Source organism: Micropterus dolomieu, linkage group LG17 (genome assembly GCF_021292245.1).
Source record: "Micropterus dolomieu isolate WLL.071019.BEF.003 ecotype Adirondacks linkage group LG17, ASM2129224v1, whole genome shotgun sequence".
Classification (NCBI taxonomy): Eukaryota; Metazoa; Chordata; class Actinopteri; order Centrarchiformes; family Centrarchidae; genus Micropterus; species Micropterus dolomieu.
Genome location: NC_060166.1, coordinates 24,610,743 through 24,638,696, shown reverse-complemented (window position 1 = coordinate 24,638,696; position 27,954 = coordinate 24,610,743). Strand labels below are relative to the sequence as shown.

The 27,954-nt window shown below is 42.7% G+C and overlaps 2 protein-coding genes across 2 annotated transcripts in view; both read left to right on the top strand.

Moving 5' to 3' along the window:
• Positions 1–29: 29 nt before the first annotated feature.
• On the top strand, positions 30–10,738 carry znf296 (zinc finger protein 296). Its single transcript, XM_046075027.1, has 3 exons — positions 30–337; positions 2,871–3,230; positions 7,200–10,738. The coding sequence occupies exons 1-3, from the start codon at positions 64–66 to the stop codon at positions 8,975–8,977; spliced, it is 2,412 nt and encodes an 803-aa protein (XP_045930983.1). The 5' UTR covers positions 30–63; the 3' UTR covers positions 8,978–10,738.
• A 9,915-nt stretch (positions 10,739–20,653) lies between these two features.
• Positions 20,654–27,954, top strand: part of capn12 (calpain 12) — a 30,060-nt gene continuing 22,759 nt past the window's right edge. The window contains exons 1-4 of the mRNA XM_046074350.1: positions 20,654–20,728; positions 20,817–21,015; positions 22,004–22,073; positions 22,968–23,086. Of these exons, the coding sequence (XP_045930306.1) occupies positions 20,818–21,015; positions 22,004–22,073; positions 22,968–23,086 (387 nt within the window). The 5' untranslated portion in view covers positions 20,654–20,728; position 20,817. The remainder of the gene's footprint in view (positions 20,729–20,816; positions 21,016–22,003; positions 22,074–22,967; positions 23,087–27,954) is intronic.

The window sequence follows — 27,954 nt, the reverse complement described above, 5'->3', positions numbered from 1 at the left end:
CCCGGAGAAGGCGGGGTCAGGGTCGTAGGAGCGGAGGGGGGCGGGCGGCGCCTACAGTCGCCCATGCCCCCTTTTGCCCTCCGCCCGCTGCGGGGAAGCGTGAACTTGAACGCTGCCTTCACTGCTCAGTACAAGTCCAGGCAGAGGATAGCCAGTCTTATCAGTCTGTCCCCGCCGCCCGGGTTTCGGTCAAGTTATCGGAGAAGGAGCAGCTTGGACAGATTTTGGTTTTGGAGGGGTTGTGTTGCTGTTTGGGACCCAGAAAGGTGCCAAACGCTCGACGCAATGTCTAGGCGCAAACTTGGAAGCAGACCGCAGCACCTGAGTGCAATTCAAGGTAAGCCGGAGGGAGCTGCGATGTGTGGGCATGTTGAAACTGCTGGAGACGGATGTGATGTTGTTTGTTTTTTAAGGGAAAACTAATGTGAATTAAGGTCACAGTTTTGTTTCATTGTGAGTTATCCGCGCATGCTTTGGATGCGCGCTGGCACCTGATTAATGAAATGATGGATGAACATGTTACTTTAATTTTAAAGCGTGTAAAAAATCCATGTGACACTAACCACGAATATTTAAAGTAGCCTATTTCTAATGTGCACGTCGACCTCAATCGTGCCAATATGGATGTATTTGTAATCCCTTAGACGGACTTCATGGGCAAATATTTAAATTAGGGATTATGGTTTTCTTGTAATGTTTGTCCTGATGTGTAGTATACGGTTGCTGCAGTTGTGTTGATAGAGGAAGGACCGGTTTATTGGCAGGCTGTTCTCAGAGGCTACAGGTCCGAACACGATGATTAATATTTCCAGGTGTGACGATGATCAAGTTTCTAGGTTGTTCTCTGGCTTGTCTGGGAAAATTTGCCTCCACATCTCCCGTTTAAACCCAAGACGCCGCGTCTACCCTGCTGCACATTATGACTTAGGCTACTTGATTTTTTTAATATGTGGGAAATTAAATAATGGTCTCAACACAAACGTCGAATAGATCCTGTTCAGATAGTTCAAACAACAGCAGCTCAAAAAGAAGCATGTGATGTTTGAAAGGAAATAAGACAGAAACTTCAACACCATTTGTTTTTTACAGTTCTCTACTGGAGACCAGTGGTGCGTGTCTGGTGTGACCACAGGCCCTGACTCAACCCTGTCTCTCCCTCTCTCTTTTTGTGTGTGTGTGTGTGTGAGACCGCGCCTTGCAAGCCTGCACAAACAGCGCAGCTCTGAAACAGGAAAGGTGACATTTTTCAGAAACAACTGGCGAGATCCGACTTCACACTGTACTGTCTGTACCTGTCCTGTATGCATGTTAGCCGGCCTAGCCCGGGCAGGTGGATCCAGTCGAGGCATCAAGGTGTGCCCATGACCATGTTGAGCAATAGTCTACTGACCCTCCTCCCCTCAGAGCTCCACCTGGGAGAAGTTTTTAACAAAAGAGGCTTGGTTAAAGTTGTGTCCACTGCTTCAACAACACACCTCAGAGCTCCTGTCTGCATGCATTTGAAAGTGTTTGCTAACCACAGAAGATTTGTCAGGTTGACTCAGATGAGCTGCCCTGTTTGTGAGCACAGAAACGCACACAGCTGGGCTGCTCTTATCTCAAACACCTTCAGTCATTTTTTTTCTTCTTTTATTGCAATCCACTTCCTGTTGAGAAACTCCCGCAGCCTGTGGCTGGTAGGGCAAGTTGTTGTTGTGAGTGAGAGGTGAAAGCCTTGGTCATAATGTCGCCTTTTAAAATCAATGCTTTCAACTGTCAGCTCATAGTTTTTGTCACATTAATTGGGGAGTTGATGTTCCCGCTCAGATGGACCGTTTGCATCCCCTCTCCCTCTGCACCCAGCAGCCTCAGTCATAGCGAGCAGATCTGTTTTAGTTTTGGTGAAAAGGAAGTGGTCAGTATTGGCTGAGCAGATTGAGCGCTTACAACTGAAACTAGCACTTTCAATCAGCATGCCTGTTTGTACTTTTACTTAGGTCTAACAGAACTTGTGCCACTTTGGGTTGTTAATATGTAAGAGGGCGGTCAAAAACTCCTCAGCAGAAATCCAAATTAACTGGGAGCCTTGCTAGAGGAAGTGTGGATAAGCACATTTTGGTATTTTGGGAGAAAGTGGGATGTTTAATGTCAAGAATACTCAGGTTTAGTATTGATTTCTCTCTCTCTGTATATTTTGGAGATATGGCTAAAGGTTTGTGTAAAAGGGAGATCTACCTCCTGAAGATATTTATGGCTGCAAGTAAAAATGCTATAGAGAAACCAACCTACTGTTTTCAAAGACACTGTCAACTATCTGCGCTCCATGGAAAAGATGACTACAGAAAGACAACAGGGATTGTACCTCTCATGAAAAAGTTCTTTAACCAGGGGTGCTGCCCACGATTATTCGATAATTTTGAAGTGATTTACACATTTTCTCCCCCTGTTTTGTCGTTTTTGGTCTATAAATTGTCAGAAAAGTATGAAAAATGCCTGTCGCAAGATCCCAGAGTCCAAGGCAACATCTTCAAATCGTAATACTAGCCCCCAAAATATTCACCTTACCCTAATAGGAGACTAAGAAAATCAAATAAGAAATAAACCTTGTGAATTTTTGCTTGAAAAATTACTTAAACGATTACTTTTCTGTAGATGGACTAACTGGTTAACCAACTAATCGTTGCAGCTTTATTGAAAAACATTCTTCTTTGTTCTTCTGTGTTCAATATTAAGGGGCAGAGTTTAAATCACTGTGTAATGAACTGTACTTGTGTATCTATCTGTGTTAACTGATGACCTCATGCTTTTGGTCATGTTTTTCTGGTAAATCTAAGTCCAAAATGTCTTCAAGGCAGGTCAAGTAACTGATCTTTCCTTGTCATGTTTCTCAGATGTCACTGACATGGTGGATGGAACCACTTCATCAGGAGACCAGCCTCCTCCTCCCCCTCCTCCTCTTCCTCAGGTCCGAGCTCCTGACGAGGGTCGTGACCTACTGACCTGCGGCCAGTGCAGCCGGGCCTTCCCCCTCGCCCACATCCTGGCGTTCATCCAGCACAAACAGGGCGGCTGCCGCTCCCGAAGCCAAGCCCCAAACGCCAACGCCACACCCCCCTCACCTGCCAACCGAGCACAGCAGCGTGTCACCAACGCCGAGCTGGGGCCGGGCTTTATCGAGCTGAGGAGGGGGGAGGCTAGGGACAGAGCCTGGGGGGAGGAGCCCGCCGTGAAGGCGGAGCACCACAAAGCAGGTGAGGGAAGACAGGAAGGCAGGTTGCTAATTACTGACTCTGTTTTTTGTTTTGTTTTATTTTCTCTTTTTTTTTTTTTTTTTTTTTTTTTTTTTCTCAACCGACCTCCTCTTCATTTAACAACTGCCCCCCCCTCCCCCTCCTGAGTCTAGCTCATTAGCTAGCCGTTGCCATTAGCAGACCTGCGTGAGTTAGTGACGCACAGGCTAATTGTGTGGAAAGGATAGGCGTCAGGAGCGTTCAGAGGGCGCTGAGGTTCCCCGAGGGCTGAGAAACTGAGCTCCAGAGCTCCTTCCCATCTCCCCGATTGACAGTCTCTGAGGTGGAATGGCCAGGTAAACATGTTTCTCCCTCTCTGTCATCCACTACACCCTGGACAACAGAGACTGAAACTACGTTCTCTAAAAACCATCTCCGGAGCATGTTTCAGTCTTTATAAGTCGATGGCTGTTGTGCTGCACTACAGTATGAAATGGTCAGAGTGGTGGGTGTCAGGCTGCAGCTCTCCTCGCTGTCATGACACTGTAACAGAGGATGTTGCATCATGTGCAGCTCCTCTGCCATCTCCCACTGTTCTGCCCCTGGCCGAGCCACCTGAGCTCCTGGGAATCTCCTCCTTCCTCCTCTTTCTTCATCTTGTGTATCTTGTTCTCCCTCTTCTTCCCCTTGTTTTCATATTTTCTGTTCTTTAAGTCATTCGTCTCTTCTCGTTCTGCCTAAAGTGCATCATACATTAGCACTGATTTACCTAAAGGTCTTTTTCTTCACGCCTTTTCTGCTGCTTCTTTTTTCAGAGAAAAAGAGTGCAGACACTGATGGTCGTGCCAAATATAATATGTCACGGTGGGGATCAATCAGCAGTTCATGAATTCTCCTTAAAATCCTTTTTGAAAAATTCCATTTGCAGCAATGTGTTTGAAATGGAAGAGTTATTGGGGGGTGGGTTCTGCAAAGGTCAGATGTATTTGAACGTCACGCTATATCTTGAAAGTGAGAAAGGGAGTGTGTAGGTTGGTGTAGATGATTGCAGATGGACAGAGCATCTTGCTACACTGTCATAGTAGGTGCGAGTGCCCCTTTGCATATTTTGCAACTCTCTCTCATGTACACACACGTTAGCAGTTCCTTCCTCTGTGTAACGCTCAGGGGACTGCTGCACGCACCATTTCCGTTTGTCCACAACGTCTTTTGTTTTTCTATTTCAGTCTGTTTTTCATCTCTCGCTCTACCTCTCACTTACTGTCAGAGACCGTGCCACTTCGGTAAGTCATGCCCGCTGGCTTATACAACAAACCTAGCACGTGCACGAGGCAAACACAGAAAGCGCATGGGAGCTTGTGAATAATGGAAAAGTGGATATGTTTGGATTAAAGTTTGATTAGCAAATGTAAGCTGCATTAGTTTGGAGTTCATAATCATTTTTACTCAGCGTTCATTGTTTTTATCTTCAAGTTGGTGACTGCATGTTTAAAGTAGTAAGGGACAGTTTTAATTGGACATCCTGCAGCCTTGTAAGTAATAGGAAGTGCTGTTTTACTTGAGTGGCGAGCTGTTTTGTGGGAGGGAAACTGAGCATCTGAAGCTTCTGAGATGACTGAAAGTGAAAGAGCAGTTATCCCACAACAGACAGGCCCTCCATCTTTTTTTTTTTCTGTATTTCAAGAGAGAAGCGGCGAGGACAGAGGAGAGAAGGGGGGGATGGATTACTGAAGAGCCGTGTGCATCTGTCTCATTCCTTTTTTATTTATTCTCCTTGTTTGTTTTTTTTTTCCCTCCTCATCTCCAACACCCCCCCCCCGCATTTCTTCCCCCATCTTCAACACACTTTCACTTTGCCCTCTTTGAATTTCTCGCCCCCCCACCTCCTCCTTCTCTCTTTTCTCCTCCCCTCTGCCTCCCAAGGGAAAAGAGATTCTGCCTGCTGCTCGTTAGTGCTCCCAGCCAATCTGCATTTTTAATTAGTAGTTATTGCTTCTGCTTAATATTCAAGTGCTACCCCGGGCCAAATGGGAATCCTTACAAAAAAAAAAGCGAGGGGAGAGAGGGAAGGGAAGAAAAACCGGCTGGGTATTGTGTTTCACTCCAGGACCGTGAGACAAAAGCCCCCCCCCCCCCCCCCCCCCCCCCCCCCCCCTCCACCATCACCCCCCTCAGGGAAAGATTTGGAAGGTTTTGGGGGACGGGGGTGGGTAGAGGGGAGAGAGTAGAGCTTGGTTTGGAGGATGGGTCTCAAGTACAATCCAAAAGGGGTGACATATTTTTGTGGTGTCTCTTGGCCCCCTGTATTACATTATAATCTTTTTATCTCATTTTCTTTTTATCTCCTGAGCCCTGACCTACCTATATCGCTCCTGCTCCTGCTCTCCTTTTTTTATTTATTTTTTTTATTTCCTGCTCTCACTCTTTCACCCTATTTTTAAAAGAAGTATCTCAACTTCTCCTGGGTTTCTCCTCAGGCTAGGCTAAAGGACATGAACACCACAGCTCCTCCCGTCTCCAGACGGAGGGAGGGCGAGAGAAGGGGAAAAAGAGAAAGAAACAGTTGCTCTCTTTTTCATCTTTACTCTCCTCCCCCCCTCCAGTAAAATACAGAAGGATTTGACTTGAGGAAACATGAAAGAGGCTTATACCAGAGTCGGCTTTGAACCTCTCCAAAAAGAACTGTTTTCCCCCTCAATTTGGGGATCTTCTCTCCAATTTTGATTTATGCAGAAAGGCCTCATTTGTCAAGCAGGCTGAGTCAGTGCCTGATTTGCATAAAGCGTTCGTTTTCTACGTTCCGCTAATTAGCAATTTGCAGCTTAATTGGAGAGTGGCTCTCGGTTAGGAGACAAAGCTATCCATATATATAAATATCTCCAGATGTACTTTGTGGCACGACTCATCTATGTCGGCCTTTTGGCTTCTGAAGCCCCATTTCTCTATTCTGCTTTTGGGTCACACTTTTTCCTCATTTAGTTCTTTCTGACCTCCCTTCTTCATCACCTGGCCCTTCTTTTCATTTCATTTGAGCCCATATCAGTCTGTCTCTCCTAATGGATTTGGCTTTTATCATGCCAATACTCATGTTCCTGTTCAGCCTTTATAACTTTAAAACTAATATAATCAGTATTTCGATATTAACAATATGACATGACTACATGTATGAGAAAGGTCACTCGTAGTGATGAAACCACAGATAATTATCCCTGAACTCTTCAGTTCCCCTCCACTCTGCATAGCGTCTTCTAAGTCATTGTTTTGATTTTTGAACCACAACTTTACTCTCACCTCCGTCATTGCATTGTTTTCGGCCGCAGAAGGTGGCTGTTATCAGGAAACGATCTCTAAAAACCCTCTGTGCGCTACTTGTTCATCACCAAATAACTTCACAGTTAGAGACTCGCTGGTCACCAAAGTAGAGCATTTAGCAGCTAAAGAGAGACCTTTCCCTCAGGAGTTGGTTGAGACCTAAAAGAGAGTGTATATTGGACTTACAAAAGGTGGAAACAAACACAACTCAAAATAAATATTAATGTTGCCTCATATCTATTAAAAGAATAACATCCACTAATAACTTTTATTGTATTCACAATATTTCAGGCTTAATGTTCATGAATTTATCTAATTTGTTTACTCCCAGTGGAAGTTGAGACCATTGGTTCTCAAAGTGCAATCTAGGGAACCCCAGGGGTCCTTGACGGGGTCCGGGGGGGTCCCCAGCAAAAAGTCAAAAAATTTCTTTTTCACACTAATTCCATCCATAAGTGACACAAACACAGAACATAGGATAAATAATGATGTAATAAAACATCTAAATCCTATCAGATGGGGACCCTGGGATAGTTTAGGGGTCCTTGATGTGAAAACGTTTGAGAACCACTGGTCAAGACACTTCAAAAGGGCAAGACATTTTTTATCCCCTGTATGTATCTTTACTAACAACCGTTAATCAAACTTGCTAACAGTTGATCCATATTTGTTTTCCAGTTTTGGGGGAGCCCTCCTATTTCACCTGCCAGCAGTGTGAAGGTGTGTTTTCATCTGCATGGGCGCTCTTACAGCACGCTCAGCACACACACTCCTTCAGTATCTACCAAGAGGACGAAGAGGATGACACAGACACGAGAGGAGGAGGAGGAGGAGGAGGAGGGCTTAAAGAGCACAAGCCTGCTGCAGCCACTCTGGACCCTCGCCACCTGAGCCAAGCTCTTGCCTCTGCCTTCCAGCCCTCCAGCCTGCGCCTCAGTCGCACCCGTCAGACACACACCACCTCCTCCTTCAGTAACGTGCAGGCTCTGAACTTTTCAGTGCGGCTCAGGGACCTTGCCAAGGGAAATAATAATAACACCACCGGCAGCTCACCCGTAGGCTTGATGCTGTCTCCGTCCTCTTCTCCACCAGCAGCTTCTCCCTTTCCTCAGACTAGCGCCCTCCAGGCTGACTACCACTGCGAGCCGTGTGGCCAGAACTTCCACTCCCTGCGCGCCCTGTCCGCCCACCGCCAGACTCACGCCTGCGAAAGGCCCTACCACTGCGGAGTGTGCGGGCAGGCTTTCGCCCAGAGTGGCCAGCTGGCTCGTCACATAAGGAGCCATCACAGGGAGGCTGGAAGTGGAGGAAGTGGATATGAGTCAGTGGAGATGGTTGTGATAGAGGAAGATGTAGGGAGGCAGGGGATGAGAGGGAGGTTTCAATTGCAGCCAGCTGGAATCATGGGAAAGGGAGACGTGAGAGCCCAGGGCCCCTCCGAGCTAGACATGACCCTGCCCAAATACCCCTCCATAGCTTCAGGCCTGATGCTGATGACCTCGCAGGTTAGACCGGCAGACAGGGAGCTGCTGAGGCTGTACCAGCGCCAGAGAGAGGGGGGGGAAGGAGGGGATGAGGAGGCAGAGGGGCAGGGGGAGCCTCAGCACACCTCACCATGCGCCAGCCCTTCTGAAGGCTCACTGGAGAGCGGAGAGACAGGGGGCAGCGGTGAGAGCGGCATCGCAAGTGGCAACTGCACGCCCAAACGGCCAGAGATGGGGGACAGAGTGCGAGGAGTTGGAGAGTGGGAGAATGAAAGAGGAGAGATTATGGAGAGGGAGACAGAGTGGAGCGAGGTTGTGCAGGAGTGGCAGAGGGAGAATGAGCGGAGGAGTGTAGGAGGAGGTCTCAGCAGTGGAGGAAACAACAACATCAACACTACTGCCGTTTCAGCTGGTAAGAAGAAGAAAGATGAAGCCTGTGAGTACTGTGGTAAGCAGTTCAGGAACAGCAGCAATCTGACTGTGCACCGCCGCAGCCACACAGGTGAGCGGCCTTACCGCTGCGGCCTCTGCAACTATGCCTGCGCTCAGAGTTCAAAGTTAACACGCCACATGAAGACCCACGGCGCCCAGGGAGCTAAAGCTTCCTTTTTGTGTCAGCTGTGTGCGGTGCCCTTCACTGTCTACGCCACTCTGGAGAAACACCTGAAGAAAGTTCACGGCCTGAGCCACGCCAGCGTGGGAGCGTATGCACAGGCGAGCGCCGCAGACACTTTGGCTGCCATAAAAGCTGAAGAAGAAGCAGTGGTGGTGAAAATGGAGGAGGATGAAGCCAGTTTGGATCAGATAGAAATGGAGAGCCAATTGCAGAGCGATGTGATGAAAAGCATGGAGATGGAGGAGGTGCAAAGCCAAGCAGAGGGTGTGGAGAAAAGTGGGAATCCAGCCATAGTGGGGGACGTCCCACCTGAGACCAATGCAGAGGTGAGCTTAGCTTTGACTTCTGCGCCATGAGAGTTGTTCTCATTCGCTAAATGACATTAAAATAGCACTGTATAGGATTTGACTCGCCCCTTCAAATCAAAAGAAGTCGCCCCATCATTGAACTGACAAGTTAAGTTAAACTGGAATCTAGTTTAAAGAAGAAGCAGCAGGCAGTCCCGTCCTCTCTGCCCGCACTGAGGCACCCGGCAGCCATCAGCCACGTTGTTCATGATTGTATGCAAAGCTGCTGGTTGAAACTAAGTGCCTACAGTTCTTCAGACCACAGAGCAAAAACAAGGCCATGACATTCAACAGGGAGATTACCAGAGCTCTTGAACAGGAAGTGAACCGCCACAGTCCACACCGACACAGGAAACTGATCACCATGTTGCAGTACAGGATGCAAAAGACAAGTGATTTATCTCTCTGGTGACCCACTGGACAGGTGGAGACAGATATTAACTGTCAGATAATATAGAGAGGGGATTATATTAAATTTAAAAAGCCTAGCAATAGAACGATAATATATTTTCAGCATCAGCAGATGGAGAGGGGTCATTGTGCTACCTAACCGTTGGTGGTTTTCTTTTTGAGAAGACCTTTTAAAGACTAAAGATGTTTGAACAGACGCAGAGGGTGAAAATAATCCAAACACTGTCTGCCTGCAGTTTCTCAGACTCCTCTTTTTAAAAGCGCTTGGTTGTCACAACACTTGTCACTTAACATAATGTTTACAGGGCTCACGGGGCCTGGCAAGGTTGTGCTCCTGACTTTGTGACAGTATGTATGGATGATTTTCTGTTGTTTGTTTTTTTTTTTCTAATTTTATAAATGTGAATAAGGAGACTTTAAAGTCATTTTTTTGATGATTAGTTTCTATGCATAAAAAAAACAGCAATTTTACCTACATGTGAAACGGGTGTATATTATTTTTCTCTATTTGTACCTATTATTGTGATGGTAATTTCTCTCTTTCATTGTTTACATGTGTAAAGTGCCGGACTGCTTAAAGCTTGTGCATGTTTTGCAGCCATATGAAACTGGTTTTGGTTTTTTTTTATGTATGTGTTGCCCGTGTTTGAATTATTCCTAATTTATGGATGCTGCATGTTGGTGGTTGTGTAACTGAAAGTGTCTTCCACTGCTGAACTACAGGGTTGAGAAGTGCAGGAGTAGGTGGTTGATTGGTGGAGTTTTGTTTGTGGGAAGCTGCCAAGAGCGCACTTAGGTCAGTGAGTTTGTGAGTTGTGTGAATGTTTGTGTGTACACATGAGGAAAACATCCTCAGGTGACACTTGTACTTGATCCCTCTGTCCTGTGATCTTGTGTCCATGGCATGACTGATCGCCGGGATGTGCTTCTGACAGGTCATCACATGTCAAGTTCAGAAGCACAAGTTAAGCATGAGAAAATCTGTTCATTAACACACATTTAACAGGACAAAGTTAAGTCAAGTAGAGGGCTTCCAACTTTTTCGTGAGTACTGTGATGACTTTGTTTTGCCATATAATTTATGCTTGCATTCATGTCAGGGAAAACAATAACGTTTGTGTGTTGTGTAATGAATGATTCTGAATGAGTGCAGTGTAACAGCAGGGATGATATTTTGTACAAAGATTGATGTTCTTGCTGTTGCTATGCTTATTATTGTTATTAATATTAACTGCCTCCACTTAGCATCATCTACTTTACGCTGTACACTGGCTATTGTGAAGCTATACCGCTCTGCTGTCTATGTAAACTTCACACCATTTTGTAATTGAGAAGCCTCAATAAAGAATTGAGGTGAAATATTCTGTATTGTGGATTCTTCTTTTTCTCCTCCCACTTGTGTCTTTTTTCTCCTTGTTTATTTATTACCATACATGTTTATTTATTTGTTCTTATTCTGGTACCCACAACAAAGCTTTTGAAACAATTTAAGTATCTTTTCTCACCAGGATGTTGTCTTAGTCAGTGTGGGTCGTTTCTCTGAGGACCACAGTCAGCACTGCGTTATTAATTTTTAATGTGAGTGTTTGGATTAGGGACCCTCACTCCTTGTTTACATCCTTGTGATGTTACTGGCTTTGTCTAGAAACACTAATGTAATTCCAGCGGGGGGGGTGCGTAGATATAGATATATTTGAGTTGGTGTCAGTCATCCCGCAGGTTGTGGGGATGTGTGCAGTGAGCTGTGATGGGACACGGGCGACAAGGGTTTCTCAGGATACAAAATAGGGGGGGCAGTTTGGTTATTGTTTGTGGGCATGTTAGGAGGCAGAGCATGGTGGGTGGGGAGTATCATGGGCTCGGGATAATTGCTGACTCCATTTTATGGGCATAAAAACCTCTGCACCAGCATCTCTGACCCCACCCCCAATGAAAATGATGTTCTATGATCCCTCTAGCTCATTAACAGCAGGTCTTTTAATGAGCTTTCAACAGGGTGGGGGCTGGATAGATGAAGAGGAGTGGGGTGTGTGTGTGTGTGTGTGTGTGGAGGGGGGGGTTGTATTGCACCAGATGCACACACGCCCACTCCTACCAATTACCATTGTGTTACAGAGAATAAGGAGGAAGTGAAGAAAGAAGCCCCTCGGATCCAGATGAGTCAGTTTGTCAGTTTCTCTCCACAGAGACGGAAAGAAAACAAGGAGGGAGGACAGTACAGGTGACAAGTAACATCCTCCGTCACTCCCTCTGGTAAACACTGCCCTGCATGTCTGTTGGGTGCCACAGCCAGCGCCATTTGGTGCTCGTATGGACCCAATTATGTAAGGTAAGGTGATACACAGCAGAACACAGCACAGTAGCCCCTACAGCAAGTGGATATCTTTTCCCCATCCCTGAGTGCCCTTTGTCTTCCTGCAGTCCACACCTCTCTGAGCTGCTGTCAAACCCTGCACAGGCCAGCGTGAATGCCCCAAACCAGCCAATCACAACATGAACAGTTCTTCGCGTCTGCCAATAAGAGTGTGAGGCTGTAGCTATGTGTGTTGGAGTGGGGTTTTTTTCTGACCAGTAACTGCCCCTGGGCGGTAGTAATGTGGACTTTGAGATCTAATAGTTGTGTGTCAGCTCCACAGAGATACCTTTTGTTGGTCTGGAAGTTGGGAGAGGTCGCTACAGAACAGACACACACACACACACACCCAACACACTTACAGGGGATTTTAACATGTTACAAAGACTTAAGCAACTTTTGCTAAACACTCTTTACTTCTATATCTGGAATATATATATATATATATATATATATATAAGCACAAGCATCTGGGATTTTGGTTATTGTAAAATTGTGAGACAGTTTAAATGTTGTTTTCAGACTCTAAAGGGCTTCATTGTTGTGTGAGACTGTTTTTTGAACTTACTGGGCTGTTCAAAAGAGAACACTAAATGCACCTATCTGTTTGTCCATCTCCCCAGGGCTACAGCCAGGATGTTAGAAATACTGATATATTTGGTTTTGGTATTTACAAGACCGAGATGTGCCTCAAAGCATTCTCAACACTTTAAGGGATACAATTTTGGTAGCAAAATCTAAAATGAAATATCCTCTGAATACATAAAGAATATAATCTCCTTCCAGGTTACTAAAACAACCAAATTCAGTTAAAAATGATTGAGGCGATGACCTCAAAATGTGTGATTTTTTTTGTCTGACAGTTTTCCAACTAAATGTTTGTGTGAGTAGACATAAAATGAATTTATTTACTCCTTCAGCCGCTACTGTTTATGAAATGAGGGCAGTTTTGCATGGGTGCCCTGTTTATCCAGACAATAAAAGCAAAAAACAAACATTAAGACAATCATTAAACTTACAAAACTGCACTTAAAAGCATAAACTGTGAAAACAAGAGCACAACACGAATGATGGATAACATTTAAACTCCTTTGTACGGAGCTCTGTTTTGAATTTGTGAACCTCCAGTATGAGCTCAGGTAAAGCACTGCGATTAGCTGTGCTGTAGAAGAGCTGTAAGAAATAATCTGCCATCCAATTTTATGTAGCGTTAGACAGACAAATTGAATATCATCTGTGTAGAAGTGTTCTGTCAAAGGAGTGGCATATAGAAGGAAAACAGAATGGGACCCAAGACGGAGCCTTGGGGAACGGCACAATCAAGAGATTCACATGAAGACGCATCGTCACCAACAGCAGCAGAGAAACTCAGGAGGAGAACCACTTTGGGGCTGACCCAGAAACAACAACACACACTGTCTAAAAAAGAGACTCAGCTGTACCAAAACAGAGCATTCATCTGATTAATTTTCAGACCTAGCCAATCTCATGGGTAGTCTTTGTGGACATGAAGTGCTGTTTTGCAGTAATGGCACAATCACAAATTCAGATTAAATGTAAGATGATTAGCTCAGAAAATGCTCACAGCAAAAGGGAATGTATGAGCTCTATGTTTGCCTTCCCATAGGGCAGGCCTGTGGCCATGAGAGGCTCTCACTTAGGTATGAAAAGATTGTGCTTTATCATGGAAAAAGCCAATTAACTGGGCGTGTTTAATTACATTTCTCATGGTGTACTGTGTGAAGCGTCCAATCATCTCTGCAGTCCCTGTCCTGTTATCCTCTTTCTCCCCAGAATAGTCAAGGAGGAGGCAGAGGCTGAGGATTAAATCATCAGCAGGGCTGACTGAGACAGGGATAATAAGAAAGAAGAAGATGCATTCGGGAGTGATCAGACAAACCGCAGGATTCCCTCTCTGCTCTTTATCATCGCACAGTTCCCACAATCCCCACCTCCTCTCTCCCGTCCCTCCACCGCAGAGTGAAACCTGAACCCTGGAATTACACCCGCTTCACCTCTCCTCCCCTCACCCTCCCACCTCCTAACCTCTAACAGTGAGAGTGTGAGAGGATGGCATGAGAGGCGACACGGTCCCAGGCAGCCATCCGTCAATCCGGTGCCTTCCTTTTTGCCATTCAACACCTTCAGATAATGAGAGGAGGGAAAGACTAGGAGGGCTCATTCATATAAAACATATAGTGTTTTATATAATTTCACTGATCACTGAGGTTGAGCTCTGTGGGAGGAGTGTCAATTCAGTTTGGTTTGAGTAAGAGGAAGTACTGATGAGACTGGACACAGGTTGATTTAAAAACCAATGAGAGGAAGTTCAGATTTCTCTTTTTTCACAGAATGAAGACAGCGTTACATCAAACAGGCAGAAATTGTTGCCAGATAATGATGGCGAAAATAAATTACGACACTAACCTAAATAAGGCTCTTCCAAGGACATGGGCAGTTTCATCCCAGTGATCAACTGAAGTTGTTTTTTTTCAGAGATTGCAAAGACACGGTGTGGTAGACAGACACACAAAAAACATGCACACATACCTAATGATTACAACTCTTATTTGCATACACAACTGAGTTTAATTACCTCTGTGAAAGCCACATTACCATCTCTATGTTACGTTTCGATATAATACATTAGATACATTGGATACATACGATACGATACTATCTGCTGCCATACAATACATTAGATACGATATACACTCACTGGCCACTTAATTATAATTTGTTGTTATCACAAATAGCGTATGAGTATTGTTGCTGACCATGTCCATCCCTTTATGACCACAGTGTACCCATCTTCTGATGGCTACTTCCAGCAGGATCATGCTCCATGTCACAAAGCTCAAATCATCACAAACTGGTTTCCTGAACATGACAATGAGTTCACTGTACTCCAGTGGCCTCCACAGTCACCAGATCTCAATCCAGTAGAGCACCTTTGGGATGTGGTGGAACGGGAGATTCGCATCATGGATGTGCAGCCGACAAATCTGCAGCAACTGCGTAATGCTATCATGTCAGTATGGACCAAAGTCTCTGAGGAATGTTTCCAACAACTTGTTGAAGTATGCCACAAAGAATTAAGGCAGTTCTGAAGGCAAAAGGGGAGTCCAACCCAGTATTAGCAAGGTGTACCTAATAAATTGGCCAGTGAGTTTAATACGAAATGAGGCAATACAAGGCACAAGGCAGATTTATCTATCATTTTATAACACAGGGTTCTATAACAAGATGATCCCATACAGTAGAGATACGATATGAAATATCATCCAATACCATACAAATAGAGATACCATCCATTAGATAAAATACATTAGATACTATATGATGTGAAACATCATGATTATTCAGAGTGGGTCATGAATCCACATTCAGTACAGCCACTGTGTAAGTCAATTGGTGTTCATACCAATAGTTAGAAGTTACTATGCCGGGTTGTATTAGGATCTTGTAAGCATCACCTTGCACACAACGCCAGACTGACTGACAGCAGTTGTGTCTGAGGAGTTAGCGTGATTACCGAACATCCTGCTGAGTCATGTGGAGCTGTTGGTGACCTAATGAAATGGTAAATGGTGTCCACTTTACATCCTAAATGACACACACACACTCGCTCACTGTAACATTTAGATTAGGAGTTTTATGCAGGATGCTGCCGTGCACGTGCAAATTAATGGCTTAGCATATAATTGTTTTGGTGTTTGAACCGGGCTTCTGATATTTTTTTTACTGAATAGTGGCAAAAGGAAAATTCTTTACTGGCAAATGTCTACTTACACCTACACTATATTGTTCATGTATAGAGTTTAAACTGAAAATGCAACCAAAGCACAACTTAAAGAAGACGGAAAAATTAGACAATCAAACATCTGCCCACTCAAACACTCTACTACGACTAACTGTTGCTCTCTTTGTCTTTCATAAACACACACATTACTCTGCTGTCTTGATGCATCTGGTGACCCACCCTTGTGAACCTGACACACACACACACACACACACACACACACACACACACAGTTATTCAGTTGCTTAGGTATTTACACACATATGCATGCACATCCAAACACACATTCGGGTCAGTCAGTTTTGTTTCCCGTCCAGCCCAGAAATGTCCAAAAAACAAAAATACCAGAAAAAATTGATTTGACAATACAGCCCTCACTGCTCACCCCGTCCATGAACCGACACACACACACACACACACGGTTATTCAGTTGCTCAGGTAATTACACACACACTTTTGGGCAAACCAACGTATATCCAGGTCAATCAGTTTTCTTTTCGCATCCAGCCCAGAAATGTCCATAAAGGAAAATGCCAGAAAAACTGGATTTGACCACCACCCCTCACTACCCAACCCCTCCTTTCACACACACACACACACACACACACACACACACACACACACAGTGTAGGGGTCAGAGGTGTTGCCTGTGTGGCATGCATTGTAAGATTAGGAGGGAGAGTTCAATCCTGTGACAGGTGAAAATGCTTTCATGTGTTTGTTCCCTGCAGGCCTGAGGGCAGGTGAACAGCAGCTTCTCAGTCTCCACATGCAACAAATGTCCACTGTCAACCCACTAATATAACCCTTTATGTTTCACATATTTTGTTCACTTTCCTTGCCTTTTCATTTTTTGTGCACACTGCATCAGTATGAATGATCTTTGATTTATTATTTATCACCACTTTTCCATCTGTACAAACACATACACAATTTAATATACGATAGCTGGGTAGGTGTTACTCTAACAACAAAGAGCGATTATACTTTCATGAGAACATTTAAATAGGTACCTTACAAATATCAAAACTGTGAACTGAATAACACGAGGTGTAAAAGTCCTGCATTTAAAATATTACTGAAGTAAAAGTGAAAAACTATTTTCAGAATATACTTAAAGTTTAACAAGTACAAGTACTCTTTATGCAGCCGAACGAAAGAAGTGGATTAAAAAACGCAGTATTTTCCACTAGTAGAAGTATAAGTTACCTTAAAATTTAAATACTCAGGTAAAGCACGATTAAGTAGAGTTACTTTCCACCACTGTACCAAACCTATATGGTGGAGGATTAATAAATTGGCGTGCGATAAAATGAGAAATAAATGAATAAAAATCTCAGTATTGAGGACTGTAACAGTTACATGTTAAGAATATTATATAGTCTAATATATTATGCAAGTTAAATAGAAATGCTGTGAAGTTAGTTAGAATACCTACACATATAAAAGCTGAAAAAAACAAGAATATAGTGATTCTTTACTGACTTATGGCGCAAACCAGCATCAAGTAATTGTATATCTTACAACATTGTGACTCAATTTTAAAATTAGTTTAATAATAAATTACATAGAACAATCAAAAATATGTAGCAAATTCTACACAAATTCAAGAAGTAAGTAAATTTATTTATAGCACCTTTAAAGAGCCGACACAACATAAATAAGGCAGAGCAGGCCTACTGTACTTACAAATTCAAGGGGTTTGTACTTGACTTGAGTATTTATATCATATAAAAATATACATGATGTATAATAGTAAAACACTGACAGGGAACATTTTACTGTACTATGCATATTTTTTAATTCCAATAGGCTAAATGATGTAGATAATATTTACATACTTTGAGAGTTTAGGTGCATACTTAAGGTTTTGAATGCCAGACTTTTATCTGTGGTGGAGTATTTTAACAGTGTGGTATTGATACTTTTACTAAAGTAAAAAATCTGAATACTTCATTTATACGTATATTGTACTAGTAAAGTCTACTCAGTGTTACTCATGGCTAAAGAAATTCCCCTTTCCATCTCCTGACCCGCTCAATCTGGTATGATGTGTGTGAGTGATGCGGCAGAAAACCGGCCTGGACAAAGCCGGTTAACCAGAGGGGAGAGAGAGGGGAGCTGGGGGTAGCTGGTGCCGGGGTCGTGGGATCAGAGCAGGTCATGGAAGTGTGGGAGTGTCTGCTCGGCCCTCTGACCTTTGTCACTGAGGCTTCCTATAATCCCGTCCTCAAAGACCTTACAGACATAATGGAGAGCCCATGAATGGAGTTAAATGGTGACCATTAGCCGTATCTGTGTCACTATTCTTCTTGTTTGTTTAGTCCCGGTCAGTCTCACGTTTTCAGTGTAATGAGGCATGTGATACAGGGACGGCTGAAGTGAGCACTGCAAAGACAACAGCTTATTGGAGATGGATATCCACCTAAATTTAATGAATGACACAACAGAAGAGGGCAGGGGGGGCTGGGCGGTAATTGGATGTCCACTTCAGATTATTTGAGTCCCGTCTAGAGTTCATAAGTGGTCTACACAATACAAGGCTAAAGCCCCCCGCCACCCCCCCTTCTGAAAACTATTTGGTCAATAGCCTATTGGTATCACCACAAAACAAGTCCTTATAAGTCCTTATGAATAGTCTATTAAACCGGTGTGATAGAAAACATGTCCCTCTTTTAGACATTTTGTCTAACTTTGAAACACTGACAATCAATTTTACAGAAACACATTTAAAAATCTGTCAATTTGGCGAGATTATTTTATTTCAAGATGAATTCTAAGTGGCATAAGGTAGAAATAAAGAAACCTGCACAAGAAAGAAAGGTTTGTTTTTAAACCACGTAGTATTTATTTCAGTGATTCAGTTTTTAGGCTAAAAATCAGGGTACCGCTTTGTATATAAAGACACCCTTTATAACGTGTTGTAAGTTTTAACCAATGGCTTTTTTTAATGGTTAATAAATCATTTACTAATGTTTTATAACTCAAATATAAGCCTTTAATTATAATAACTTTTGGGTTGGCAGGTTATATAATTTCTCTGGCTGGTGAGTCATTAATAATCATTAATAGAGTAACAAGTCTACTTTCTAATATCAATATACCCATGAGAGGTGTTTTGGAGTGGTGTGATGAACTAAAGAGCTGCTGGAGGAGGACAGAAGATTTCTCATAACCTGGCAACCAAGATTTCTTTTCTCATTAATGGATTATAACTGATCTATGAAGCATTGGTAAATGATTTATTAACATTATATAGCCTTTATCAAGGGTGCCAAAGTCTGTACACAGTTGAACATAACATTCTGGTTGGAGACAAAATTAACTAAATCATCCTCTGAAACTACAGAATTTGTATAAATCATTAGTGTCATATTTCTGTTGTACAGCATCATCTCCTGCACTCTCCCTCACTCATGAGTCTGTTCTACTTACATAAAGCAAATATATTCAAGGTCAGAGGTTCAAAAGATAAAAAAAAAAAGATAACAATAGTAGGCCTAATCTAAATGCTAATACCTACATTTATATTTATAATAAACATAAAAGTGGTTATCATGCTTTCCTAAATGTGGAAACAGCCTACCATGTTCATAGCAGTATCATTAATACACTAATTCCAATTAAACTCAATTAAAAATTTAAATAGAGAGCTCAGACTTTACCTATTTACAATAAAAGAGCACTGTACTTTACTGCTGTTGGCAGATTTTAGTGAGTGAATGAAAACCAAACTCTAAAGGCAGATATAGTCATTACTATGCTATGAGCACCCATACTATTTTGTGTTTGTGCCAGAAAACGTACACACAAACAATACAGAGAATATCAATTCAATCTGACATGAACCTTGAACCTCCCACAGTGGTAACTGTGACTAAGTCACTTCAGAATTAAAGTCATTTTCTGTTCTTGGGGAATTTTATAAAATGATTTTATTTACTGTCAGTTGAACAGAGCTGGAGTTCACCCAGGACATTTTTCTGTCTCTTCCCCGCCTCATTTATCACCATCACCACCACAACGTTCAGTAAACTCCTCCGTCCAGCGGTGAGTTGTGGTCTGGTGCCTTTATCTGGAGTAGACTGACACCTAGCGTCGATTTCAGAAAACTGCAACGGCGACTACATTTTGAGACTACAAAGCAGACTATCAGTTTCCATGTACAAAGGTGGGAGAACAAATATATAAATTATAGAAAAACATGAATCTGTATGCCGTCATTAACATGCACCAAATAAACTGATCTCACATTGTTGCCTATATACTTGTAATTGAGTCTCGTTTGCCTAATTTTCCAAGCTTCAGATATAAAAATAGCACATGCTTCGCTTTGATTTGGGGCATATGTTATGGAGGAACATTATAAGAAGTAACCTACATTCTTTGTACAAAACTAAAGTAACTTTCACCCCATCGTGGAAAACGCATGAGGATGGACTCACAGTGCACGGCTGAGACGTCACGGAACTGGCGAAGCGTGCACTGTTACGTCCTGCAAAATCACGGTCATCCGGGTGATTGCCAAGTTTCAAGCGAGTCATTTTTCATGTATGTAAACATCCTCCTATTCAACAGAACAGTATCAGAAAAATGTGTCTGTAAACTCGATAAATTGAGCTGTAAGTTTCCATATAAGACGATCAAAATGTTGAATGTTTTTGGTTTTGTAGTCTCTCTTCTCAAACACAGACCACCTGCCCACCTGTGCAAAAACGAAAACACAAATGAACACATTTCATCTATGCAAAAACATGGTTATTTGTTTTTTTTATGTGTCTATAATTTCCCGATAGTTTTCTATGTTTCCTGGGAAACTGAACAGAAACTGAAAAACCAACCAAAAAACGAGAAATGAAAAATAATGAAAACATTTCAAACACAGACTTCTGTACTGGTGGTTGCAGGGGTAGGCTATACTTGCACTCCGTTTTCTACATTCTTGCTTAAGTGCACTGTTGTCCAGTTATTTGACCGACTTAAGGCTATGATTTCCCTGCGGCCCAACAGAAGCTTGGCTCTTTCTGCCCTCTCAAATAGTGCTGATGGACGATAAAGTAAGTGAGATCAAAGAGGCTGTTGGCACCGTACCATTACTCCAGCTCCAGCTCACTGTGGCCCCAGGCGCTCAGCATACCTTTCCTGGCAGGGCAGAGCCGGGGAGGCGCTTCAATTGGGGCCCTTACTGGCTGAGGTGGGTGTGCGCTTTTATGTGTATGTGTATTTAAGCAGACACATATTTTGCATCGCGGATTAAGAGTTTTACATTCACTCGCTGACAGCATGACGACGGACGCGGCATCACTGGGCTCCATCGAGAACCCGATCAGGTTTAAAGATCAGGACTTCGACACTATCCTGGAAGAGTGTCTTAAGTCCGGAAAGCTGTTTGCTGATCCAACCTTTCCACCAGAGCAGAAGTCCATCGGTATGCCAGAAGATCCAGATCCAAAAAAGGCGACCAAGTGGCAGCGACCCAAGGTACGTCCATTGCCGCGTTGTGCATGTACGTAGTGCCACTTGTAATCCAGATGTTGTAATGTTGTAGGCTAATAAACAATTAAAACAAATTGATATTTGAGAATATGCTTAAATATTCTGCATACATACCAACATTTTATTTTGGACACACGAAGTTTAATATAGAAGAAAAGTATTTGCGTGTAGGCCTACATGTTTTGGCCACTTGTAGCCTAAAGATGCCTAAACAATAAAGTCACGTAAAAGGTGTTTCCCAGATACATCTTCTTCACAGGAACTCTATCAGCAGTGTTGCAGATTTGTAGACAGATGTTTAGGTGACGGTGTTTCAACCAGGTGTGTTGCAGGTATGAGCCACTTCTTTCCTGGAACCGTTTTCTCAAGCAACCAAAGAAATGGAACAAATAATACTGAAAGTTTTTTTTAAAGTAGGCTAATCTCCGAGACAGAAGGTAGATTTTTGAGAGTAAAAAGGCACAGAGCAAATTGTGTTGTGTTCAGTCACATATTATAGCCTAAATCTCGGATAAATGTGTAAAGTAGTCTATAAATCGAAAGGTGTGGGTGGGTGTGATTTTCTAAGCTAAATATGAAACATGTAGGTATAATAGGGTAATAAATAATGATTATGTTATTATAGATTAATCTGCTGATTTATTTCCTGATAAATTGCATGGTCAGTAAAATGTCAGAAAATAGAAACAAATGCCCATCACATTTTCTCAAATGTCTTTGAATATCTTTTTTTGTCTGACAGTCCAGAACCGAAAAAACATAATCAGTTTAATAGCATATATGATGGAAAAAATTCACACTTGAGAAGCTGGTACCAGTGATGTACTGGCATGTTTGCTTCATAAATTATTTCAACAATTATTTGAGATTTTAAAAATATTTGCTGATTAATTTTATGTTGATCAATCAATCAATCGACTAACCTTTTCTTAAACCTTTATTTTCTTGTTGTCATAATCATATTCCTCTGAAGGAAATCAGTAAGAACGCTGTGTTTGTGGATGACACGACTGGGACCACAGATATCTGTCAGGGCCAACTGGGTGAGTACATCAGGAAAACTTCCACACACATTAAAATCACTGCTCATCTATACCCTCCCCGAGGAATGTGGGGGTCAAACTGGAATACGTCATACTGACTTGTCTTAAAATCACATTGCACAACATCCTGGAAAAGTTAAATCCACATAACCAAAAGTTGAAACACTCCTTAGTTCCGTTTGTTCCTTTTTCTTTCATCACAGTTTTTTTTCTCTCTGAAATCAGTGACTTCAGAACTTGATGTCTGCACCACACATCCTCCAGGGACACAGTGTAGGGAAAGAGGAGTGACACCCTTTAGTTCCTGAGCCCCAGATTTGCAGGGGGTCCATACCCAGTCATAGCCCGCATAGTCTTTAACAGCCCACAGACTCTGATACAATCTGTTGTTCAATCTGTTTCCTATTTGTGGTGAACTAGAACATTGTTTTCTGGACAATCTCCTACCTCCTCTGGGATTTCGGGATTGATGGTTTGCGTCACCCACCAGTTGCGTGCAAATGTGCCAATAGGGCAGATCAATACCAACTCCCCCATCCCTTTCTTCTTCTTCCATGTCTGTATTTTATGTTGTAATTTAAGCTGTACCCCAGGATGTGCTTTCCATGATTTACACAGATACCAACAGTTACTGCAACATCTCCAGAGAAACAACATGAAGCAGATGTTTGCCGTTAGAGAGGAATGTGGCTTATTAAATGTGTGTGTGAGAGAGAGAGCGAGAGTTTAACCTGCCGGAAAAACATTGACAAAAACATTATGCTTCACGGGAGACCAGTGCCTTCTGGGCTCTTAAATACTCTGATGTGCAAAAACGAATCATTCATTCCAAAAGCACTAAGAATCATCTAAAATTTGTCCACATCAGCTTCTTGTTTTTCTTTTGTTCATCAGGTGACTGCTGGCTGCTAGCGGCCCTGTCCTGTCTGACTATGCACCCCACGCTCTTTGCGAAGGTGGTGCCACCCAACCAAAGCATGTCCGAGCCTTATGCAGGTATCTTCCATTTTAGGGTAAGTATCCTTCAATCAGAAGTACAAAAGACAACCTCTGACTCTCTGCCCTTTTTGCTGATGAGGAAAATTGATAATTAGACGCTTGATCAAGCCAGCTGAGTCTCACACCTTGTTTGCTGCTGACCAACATAAAAACAACATACACACAAAAAAATTACTCATGTGCTTATGCTTTAGTGCACCATACATGCCCTAGCTCTCTCCCACCCTGTCTTTGCCTCGACATGCTGCTTAAAACTCTTTACGAAAGCAAATATTTATGAGTAATAATTCAGCCAAGAAGCTCTGCTTATTTAATACTCCAGAAACAGAAAACCCGAGATATACATTTAATGAGCACATACACATGAAAGAGGCGTTCAAAATTCACATACATCTAAATGCTTACACAGACACAGGCTGGGGAAGTGGAGAGAGTTAAATTGCTGACAGCAGGGAGAAGTACAGCAACAGGGATGCAGAGCTCACTCAAGGCAAGGCTGGTTCCCAGTTTGGCAGTTCTTTTGTGGTAATATGTGACTTTGTTTCGGAATATGTACTATGAAAGGATAACATCCACTGAGTTAATATGGACCTTAAAGGCTCCACTGATTTAGAATGGCATTTCTGTAACACTGTTGGACTCATGATGACAATTTAAAAAAAAAAAAAGAAGGTATCAAAACGATGCAGCAGAATCAGGGATATTGGATTTACTTTATTCCACGCTTTATTCTTCCATGTCAAAAGCTGGCACCTACATTACCCTCAGTGTGACTCTGAGATTCAGGTGTGTTGTGCTAGCAGCTGCTAATTTAGCTCGCTTCTGTATAATTCCAGCCATCACTTGAGGCAATTTATCAGTTTCGGGTGGGTCCAGCTTTATTACCTTACCTTGTGTAAAGTAAGTATTTTGTATTATTAATCTGAATCTGCAAAGTAACCAAAGTTATAGAAAAAAATACTGGAGGCCTATATATAGTAGAGTAAAAGTATAAAGTAGCATAAAATGGAAATAGTCAAGTAAAACTACCTCAAACTTGAGTAAATGTACTTAGTTACCACTGCTCAGTTTATGTGTACCTTTAAGCAACAAGGAAATTCTAATATATTTACATTACATAAGACGTAAAAAGGTTATTAATACACAGTAAAATGTGCCAAAAGTTGGGTGAGTAATCAGTATATATGTTAAATTATGTTTTTACCTATTATAAGGCCCTAAAGGCGTTATGACTTTAAAATAATTAACATTAAATCGAGGCACTTTATCAGTTAATCTTGCAGGTGGGTCCTGCTTGATTACCTTACCTTGTGTAAAGATGGCCCATGTGTAAAAGCTTCATCCAATTCATTTATGTTTTGGGGAGTCCAATAGAAAGGTTGTGGTCATGTATCATTTGACAATACATTGAACATGTAACTATAAAAAAAACTTTCTGTGACTACCTGAACTTCAGTGAGGCACAATTAAGTGCTGACACAGGCCACATATGACACACAGTTTTTCAGATTTAAAGAGGTGGTATTGTGCTTTTTGGCTTTTTCCCTCTCCTTTATTGAGTTATATATCTTTTTGTGCATGTAACAGGTTTGCAAAGTGAAAAAGCCCAAAGTCCAGCCCAAAGGGAGTTCCCATCTCCCACAGAAAACTCTGCTCTGAACCGCTTGAAAACAGCTCATTTGTAGTCCTGCCCTTCACTTACTTTACTTGTGACATCACAATGAAAACGCGTCATAAAGCTTGCAAAGCGGCTAGCAGAGGTCAGGCACACCCTCAAACCAAGCTAGTCTGAGCGGAGGCCCTTTGGCTCGACTCGCCTTTGTTTGGTTTTCCATTTCAGAAATGTTGTACCTGCTTCCAGGTACTTTTTGTCCTATCACCTCACCTCCATCGAAGTTCCAAGCAAGCTGAGGGATACTAAAATGTAACGCGAAAACACGACAGACTGCTGATTGGTCAGAGAGAATATTCACTATTCACTGCATTATCATTGTGTGCACCAGACAGAGGCCAGCAAAAGGAAGATTATATTTTACAGTTTTCATATGGAATTTCATCACTAAATCCACTTCTGAGAAGTTTTGAGGTGAGAAATCAGCTGTGTAGATTTTGAATATTGACAGTTTTACAAAAAGTGATGGCGGAACAAAAATGTGCTTGAATATTTTCGGAGTTGAGGAGCTCCGCAAGTGGCTGCGGGGGAAGCCTGTGCCAACCCGCGGGAGGAGCGTGTGAGGCCGGCCAGCCGCCCGCTCACAGAGCCCTCTGCTCCCGCCGTCACACAGACCGCTGCAGCAACAACGGCAGAGCAAAACACAGCTGGAAGGTTTTCATACCGCTTATCTGTCTTTACATTCTGAGTAATGTTGAAACGTTTTAACTTAAAAAAGAAAAAGCTGTGTGGATCGCTGGTGTGTGTGTCGCATTGAACATTACGTCGCAGCAGTTGTGTGTGGTGTCACTATGACGACAAGCTACGTACCATCTCTGGGTACTGTCTGCAATGGAAAACGGAGCAGGGCCGAGAAGAGTCGAGTCTATCGATTTGCGCTATGGTAGCATTTTTCAGCAAGGCAGCATAGATCGTCAGAACACCGGCAACAGTTCAACGTTTAGTCCTGATGGAAAGATGTGGAACATGATGTTGTGGACTTGAGAGTAACTTATATCATCTGCTAGGTTACGGTCTCAGTCTAAAGCGGCTGTGATTTGGATCACGCTACCTTGTTTCTTACGACCCGCCCTTCTCTGCCTCTGATTGGCTAGTAGTCCTTACCTGGGAACTGCGCGTGTGCAACTCCCAACAAAGATTTTGTACAAGTAAGATGCATCACTCTGTAGCTCAAGAGCGGAGCGTACAACATAGGGTGAAAAGAGGAGCTGCAGCAATGTGCAGTATGAGAAAAATATGGTGTTTTTTGAAAATGAAACCATGTAAACCTGTTCTGGTACAACCCCTAATTAAGATTTTGAACCTGAAAATGAGCATAATACCACCTCTTTAAGACCTGAGCACAGTGTAGACATAATGATTAAGTTACCCATTTCATGTAATTTCATGTAACATTTACATTTTATCTGATTTGGCTTTTTAAGGCTGTTCCTGTTTTCAGTAAGGGTTAGCCTACCTCTTTAGCTACAGCTCTGAAATTTAATTAATGGATCCAACAGGTCCAATTTATCCTGGAGTCATCCCAGTATGATGGTCCCGCACGCAAGAAGAGACAAACATAAAACCTCATCTTATCACCGCATTAGAAGTGGTGATTCTAATCTAGAGAGTTCATCATTCGCTGGCTCTGACCTGCACAGATAAATAAAATATTAACTTATTAGACAGAGCAGCATTTTTATGGTTTTTGCACAGTGATCATTTTTCCCCACAGCTCTGGACCTTTAGAGACTGTGGGGAGTTTGTAACACGACTGAACAAGCAGGGTGGAAGGAAGGTGATGGGAGATCAGTCCAGACATGCAGGTAGTGACTACCCCTGGGACACACACTAACACAGAGCTGCAGCTATGAAAGGCCAGTGCAGGCCTGCTCTCAGCTGCTGTTGTGTACACACAGTAGAAGTACAGTTCACCCCTCTAGTCAAGACCAGTAACTGCCTTGGGAGGTGCTTTAATAAGTTTAGTCAGACAAGAAAACTGTTGACTTAACTAATCCTTTTATAGACCTCTGGACATTTGTATGTTTGTTAGTATTTTTGCTCTGATTTGTGCCAGAATATGTCTTGTTCAGTGACGGAAAATGTACTCAGATCTTTATACTTAATTAAAAGTAGCAATACCACTGTCACACATCTAAGGCAGAATGCAAAACCAGACTCTAGACAGGCTGGTGGGGGGGAAACAAGTCTTTTAAGTTAGAGATCCTCAAAAAAAAAGGTGAGCTTGTGGCTTGCTGACATTTGGGCTTAGGGAAGTAGGGGGGTAAAGGTTTGCAGGAAGGGGGAAATCCTGGGAATGATAGCTGGCGGCTAGCTTGGCAAAATGGTGTGGAGAGCTGGTAGACAGGTGATGCTGGAGACAGAGAGAACCAAATCTGTGTAAATAACTCTGGAAGGTAGACAGGCAAGCAAACAAACAAGCTGGTATAAACCGGCTAACTAGACTTTCCACCGAGCTGAAGCGAGGCACATAAACACAGTGTGTATGGCACACCAATCCAGCAGGCAGAGGATGTCAGCACAGGGTTGGTGGTGGTGATTTGATAGCAGACAGGTATGCTTGATTGGAGATGATGGGCAGGTGTGCAGTATGAGGTGGGTGGGGCAAGAAAACAGGCTGACAAAACCAAAACCCACCAAGCACACACCTGTGAGGAGGTGTAGAAAAAAACAAGAAAACACTCACTCATCACAGGCAGGATTCAGGGGAGAGGGATCGTGACAACCACTTTACAGAAATACTCAAGTATTTCTATACAGTGGTTGATTCAAGTCCTTCAAAATTATTAAAAGTATTAACATTGTAGTAGACCTAAAAAGAATTGATACCCAATTATGAATTTTTATTCATAAAATCAAAATTTCCTCGTTAAGGGCACCACCGGAGTTGTTATAATCCTAGAGTCTCCGGACCTCTAGGTAGTTTTGAATAATTATACAATTATTACTAGTGATCAGTTAGTTAATAATCGCTCAATTATCTTAAATCAGTCAGTCAGTCTCATATCTAAAGGGTCAATTCTCTTGGCAGGAACTATAAATAGGCAACACACACAGCTCTTGATTATATTACAGTGAATTTATTCTCTAACTAAGGTGATAAAAAGATGGTTGGATACAGGGAACATAAACATTTGCTGAACAATGAGCCTGGAGGTTCGATTGTGGGAAGCATTTGACTCATACGGCATAGGAGCTAATTAAAGTAAA